This window comes from Pygoscelis adeliae, unplaced genomic scaffold (genome assembly GCF_000699105.1).
Source record: "Pygoscelis adeliae isolate BGI_AS28 unplaced genomic scaffold, ASM69910v1 Scaffold442, whole genome shotgun sequence".
Lineage (NCBI taxonomy): Eukaryota > Metazoa > Chordata > Aves > Sphenisciformes > Spheniscidae > Pygoscelis > Pygoscelis adeliae.
Genome location: NW_008824191.1, coordinates 1 through 5,884, shown reverse-complemented (window position 1 = coordinate 5,884; position 5,884 = coordinate 1). Strand labels below are relative to the sequence as shown.

General features: G+C 55.8%; 1 protein-coding gene across 1 annotated transcript in view; it reads left to right on the top strand.

The window, feature by feature from the left end:
- The window catches only part of KIAA1161 (KIAA1161 ortholog), a gene marked incomplete at its 3' end in the record, with an annotated part of 6,368 nt that extends 487 nt beyond the window's left edge, over positions 1 to 5,881 (top strand). The window contains exon 2 of the mRNA XM_009334716.1: positions 4,235 to 5,881. Within this exon, the coding sequence (XP_009332991.1) occupies positions 4,370 to 5,881 (1,512 nt within the window). The remainder of the gene's footprint in view (positions 1 to 4,234) is intronic.
- Positions 5,882 to 5,884: the final 3 nt, after the last annotated feature.

Sequence of the window (5,884 nt, the reverse complement as noted above, 5' to 3'; positions counted from 1 at the left end):
CAGGGGCGGTGATGGCAGGGGTCCCCCGGGAAGGATTGCGCCGTGCCCCCCCTGGCTGTCCTTGTCCCACTAAGGCAGAGCCACTGCCCTGGCTTGGGGGCTGGGGGTCTGTGCCACCCACATTCACCCCGGGGTGGCTTGTGTGCCTCGGGGATAAACCAGGTCCCGGGGATGATTCGGTGCGGTATCCGGGGGGATCCTTGTGAGTGGCTGTGCAGGGCTAGGGAAGGAATCAGTGCCTCTGATCTGCGGGGGGGCTGGGGTGCGCAAGCAGCAGCCCTGTGCCCTGTGCCAATGCTGCCGCTGGGTGCCCCTGCCTGTCCCACCCACTCCCACCAGAAGCAAGCAGCTGGAATGGTGATTTCACCCTTAATGACTCCAAAAAGCCCTCCAGAGAACTCCAGTGCTAGTGCAGACCTCTCTAGGGCAAATTAAACCCCCGGGAGAGGTTTGCTCATCCTCCATCTCAGGTTTGCAAAGTCCCTTTGGCAAGGCTGGTCCCCCGCGGGGGGTTGCGGAGTGGAGCCAGGACCGTGCATGTGGAGGCTTTCCCCCCCCCCCCGCAGCTGTTTTACAGAGAAGTAATTTCCCCCTTAATTTGCCATCCTAATTCCCTGTTCTTTTATGGGGTTAGAAGTGCCTCCCAGTGAAATCTGCGGTGTTTCCTTAGCTCAACTCCTGCCAAGATGATTGGGGAGGAGGCGGCAGCACCTTGCACTGGAGGGGAGGGTTTCCCGGCATCCTGGTGTGGGAAATGGGTATGTGTGTGCCCAGCGCATGCTTGGCCCCTGGCACAGTTCAGACTGGGCCCCACTGGGGCAATAGAGACCAGCTAAATGTTATTGACCCTCTTTAAACAAATGCCCTAATTGCAAAGTTGCTGGGGTTAGTGGTGCTGTGGGTCTCGCAGCCCGTGGTTAGTGGCAGTGTTGGTAAAAATAGAAGCGGTCAAAAAATGGATTTTTATTTTTACTCCGTAAAGTGTGTCCTGCTCAGATGTTTTGCTTTCATCTCGAGTTGAAGCAAGATGACTCGCTGCTTCCACAGAGCGGGAAGAAAAAGCTTTGTTTTGGGTCAGCTGGGTAGCTCCAGCACAGCAAGCTGCAAACATGCTGTTTGGCTTTGACACCCTCCCTTCCCGTTTTCTTTTTTTTTTTTTTTTTTTTGAGGAGTTTAAAGGTCACCACAATGTCATCTTGGAGCAAAATAACAAGTTTGCATTCCAAAAAAAATGTTGAAACAGGCTTTGCATGAGCAGGCACCTCTGCAGGCTGTGGCTTGTGAGTGCGAGGTGGCAGGCGTTGTCTCTGGGGAGCTTGGGAGGCTTACCTCTCATCTGGGATGGAGCCAAGTCACCGGCTGGAGAGCATGCATTTTGTTAACGAGGCAAAAAAAGAGAGGGGCTGGACAGGCAGAGAGCGAGATCCTGTTTTCGGAGACCTCCATGGCCTATTGTTGCACTGGGCGATGCCTGCAAACACCCTTCTCAGCATCTTTGTTGGAGTGGTAGCCAAGCAGGTGATGTTCGTCAGCCCAGGGCAGCCACAGGGCTTTGATCCTGGCCCAGCCAGAGTGACCAGAGCAGGATTAAATTTGCCAGCTTGGACACCCGGCTTGCACATCCCTCCGAGGCAGATTGGTGTCCAAGGGCCACAAAGGCTGCAAAACATTTCTTAAACACATTATTTCTCTACTAGCAGCAGCAGTGATGGCTCCTTCGTGTACGTCATGAGCTCCAGCCCATGGGGGGAAAAGAAAGAAACAGCCTAAAAATAGAGCGGCTTCAAAGTAGTTCATAAATAATAAACCAACCTCCTGAAAGGGAGATGAAAATCCAGAAACTCCCTAAAGCCCTGGGAACTGCTGTCAAATTTACATGGAGTGAGGAGGTGGCTGTCCCTGCAGCGGCAGTATCAGCCATTTCTTGGGCTTAAAACCCTAAATGAGAGCTGGGAAAGAAAACACCATTTATTTCCTCTTTTTTTTCAGAAAATGGGAAAACTTTTAAAAATTCTTTTCCGAAATAATTTGTGAGCCCTGCTCAGTGGGCAGCTGCATTTTATTTTCTCCCCCCCTTGAGCTTTGCAGTCCCCAGATAAGGCACGCATGAGACACAGGCGTGCCTCTGGTAGTGATAGGTATTTGCATCTCCCTCGCTGGCATCCCAAAAATTCTCAGTGCCGAGAGGGAGGGAGCTTGTTTGGGCTCAGCATACCCGTCTGTATTTCCAGAAGCATCCTGCCACTTGTGGCATTGCTCAGCTGTGCTGCTTTTGGCCAAGACCCTTCTGCAAACCTCCCCCCTCCCCTCATCCCCAGTACAATCCTGCGCTGCTTCTGGTTCACCCTAAGCCAAGGAGGGGTTGATAGAGGGGATGAATGTTTATCCCAAGCACAGCAACTTCCCACCACTGTCTCCTCTCTGCCTTTATTGCCCCATTTTTGCTGGGCTCAGCCAGCCTCACATCACATGTGCTGGTGGCTGAGGGTCCCCTTCCCGGGGTGCAGGATCTGGCCCTGGGCGACAGAGTCGGGGTGGTCGGAGCCACCCTCATCCCGTGCCGGAGCTCCCCAACAGTGAGCAAGGGCTCCATGGGACTTGGCCGCGGGACAAGTCATTTAGCTAAACCTATCGCCCGTTCAGGCTAATTGCTTTCTAATGCCGCCATAATCCCATTTAAAGCAACTGGCAGCCTAGAAAGTTATCGGCTCCCAGGGGAAGGTTAAAATGACCTGGCCGGCAATGAAAAAGTTCCCTGAGCTGCAAGGTCTGGCCCAATACCCGCTGCAAGACGAATATAAAATGCTATGTGTTTTGTTGAGCCTGTGTCCAGGTGCCGCTCTGGGTTTACACCTAGGCATCCCCGTAGTGGAGCAGTGGGGTTTAGGTGATGCTCAGGACCCCTTTCTGCTTTGCCCATCCTTTTTTGGGGAGAAAGATCTGTCCAAGGTGCAGAGGAAAATGTGCTCACCTGTGGCAGGGAGAGGGTTCGGTATTTCATTTTGGATCTTCTTCTTCTTCTTCCTTTTTTTTTTTTAAAAAGAAACCAACCCCTTTAGAGGGAGTTGCTGCAACCAGCTTCATTGCAAAAAGTGGGGTTTTTTTTCTCCGATTTGCCCAGAGCCGGCAGGCTTACAGCCCCAGGGCTCGGGGGGGAGGCGGCATGCCTGTTTGCTGGTGCTAGGCAGGTACCGACCAGCTGGTCTGCAGCTCTGCAGCTCCTCTCCCCCTGCTCCTCCTGCGGCCAGGTTTGTTTCTCGCTCTCCTGTGTCCTTACTTTACTTTTCCCCTCTGGATCCCCAGCGCTGTGCTTGGCCGAGCCCAGCCAGCCCGCAGCCAAGGAAAAGCCATTAGGCTCTTGGCGCAGCCCGCTTCCCTGGGGCCACACATGGGGGAGCAGGCTGGAGCTGAAACAGCCCGGGGCCGTGCTGGATGGAGGAAAAACCCATTGGAGGTCCTGCACTGCTCTCTCCCAAGAAAATTAGCCTTTCTTCCACTCGGAGCCGTCGCAGGGGTCTGCGCGCATGGCAGGAGCAAGCCACTTTCCTCCCGCCTGGGGCTGCTGGCGTGGTACGTCCTGCAGCCGTGCTTTGCTGCACAGCGCACCCCCTACGTGCCCCCCAAAAGCAGCCATGAGCCACCAGTACCTCGGCCCCATTTGGCCATCTGGGGGCTGCGGAGAAGCTGGGATTTACCCACCTTCGCCGCAAAGCATCCCCAGGCTGGAGTAGCTGGTACACAGAGGGGATGGGGAGGGTACAGTGCTGCGGATGAGCTGAGTTAAATCTGCCAGGGAGGTGGTTTGATTAAAATTAAGAGCAGCTGCCTGGAATTCATTACACAGTGTCTTTTATGGCTTTTAATCAGCCCTGTCCCTTAAAGATACTGTCAGTGGGCTGATCCAGCTCCTGCTCAGCCTCCTCCTACCCTCTCCCAGTCTCTGCTCCTGCCTCGCTGAAAGTCCTCCCCCCAAAAAAAATTAATTACGGCAGCGATTTGGCCCTTATTGCCCCAGGGTTGTTGTCCACGTGAGGCTCAAGCTGTTCTCTGCACATGTTGTCTGCCTGGGGTAACTGGAGATGGTGTCTGGTACTCGGTGTACAGCACCTGGCACGTCTCAGCCCAGCGGCGGCAGGGTGGGGGGAGCTGCTGAAATGGAGTTGGCAAAGGGATGACAAGCAGTCCCTTGCTTCAGAGATTCTTCTGAGACTATTTATGTCCTCTTCTTTTTCAGAGACAGGTGCTCTGGGACTCGATGGAGGTGGGAACTCTCCTAACAGTCCATTGTCTTCTGCTGAGAGCCCCAGACTTGCTGCAGAGACCTTCCTTCCCACTCCTCTGCAAAAAGCGCTAGCGAAAACAGAGCACCATGTACACCTTCCTGCCTGAGAACTTCACACCAGTGAAGCAGAAGCCCTCCAAGGAGCTGAGGCCCATGCTTGGGGCCATCTTGCTGGGCCTCATCCTGTTCATTGCCGCAGTGGTGGCCTGGTGCTACTACACGGTGTCCCTGCGGAAGGCGGAGCGGCTCAAGACGGAGCTGATGGACCTGCGGGCGGATGGCTTCATCATCAGGAACCAGCACGGGGAGGTGGTCTTCCGGCTGGCCTTCCGCTCGGGCAGCCTTGACCTGGAGTCGTGCTCCAAGGAGGGCGAGATTTTGAGCTGCACGCGGTCGGGCGGGGGACCGCTCAACTTCTTCATCCAGACGGTGAAGCCCAAGGACACGGTGATGTGCTACCGCGTGCGCTGGGAGGAGCTGGCGGCCGGCCCGGCGGTGGAGCACACCATGTTCTGGGAGGACGCTCACTGGTACGGGGGCTCGGAGATGAGCACCCAGCACTGGCCCATCCGCCTGGCCGGCTACCAGGAGCCCGTGCCCTACGTGACAAGCGATGTCTACTCCTTCCGCGACAGCTTTGGCGGCATCCTCGAGCGCTACTGGCTCTCCTCCAAGGCGGCGGCCATCAAGATCAACGACTCCGTGCCCTTCCACCTGGGCTTCAATGCCACTGAGCGCGCCCTCTTCTTCCAGGCCCGCTACAAGGACTCGCCCTACAAGCCCCCGCCGGGGCAGCAGCCCTTCCCCGAGCTCAGCTACCGGGTGTGCGTGGGCTCCGACGTCACCTCCATCCACAAGTACATGGTGCGCAGGTACTTCAACAAGCCCTCCAAGATCCCTGCCGAGAACGCCTTCCGATACCCCATCTGGTCCACCTGGGCACTCTACAAGAACAATATCGACCAGGATAAACTCTTGCGATTTGCCGAGAAGATCAAGAAGTACCGTTTTAACTGCAGCCACATTGAAATTGATGACATGTACACGCAAGCCTATGGGGACTTTGACTTTGACCCCGTCAAGTTCCCCAACGTAACGGAGATGTTTGCAAAACTGAGGGAGGATGGGTTTAAGGTCAGCCTGTGGACTCACCCTTTCATAAACTACAATTCCTCCAACTTCGGGGTGGGGATCGAGCGTCAGCTGTTCATCAAGGAGCCATCTGGGCGGTTGCCAGCCATGGTGGAGTGGTGGAACGGCATTGGGGCCATCCTGGACTTCACCAACCCAGCAGCCCGGGACTGGTTCCAGAGCCACCTGCGCCAGCTCCGACACAAGTATGGCATCTCGTCCTTCAAGTTTGACGCAGGTGAGACCAGCTACCTGCCCAAGCAGTTCAGCACCTTCCGCCCGCTCTCAGACCCCAGCATCTGGTCACGGCGCTACACGGAGATGGCCATCCCCTTCTACGAGCTGGCCGAGGTGCGGGTGGGCTACCAGTCGCAGAACATCTCCTGCTTCTTCCGCATCATTGACCGTGACTCCGTCTGGGGCTACGAGCTCGGCCTCAAGTCCCTCATCCCCACGGTGCTCACCATCAGC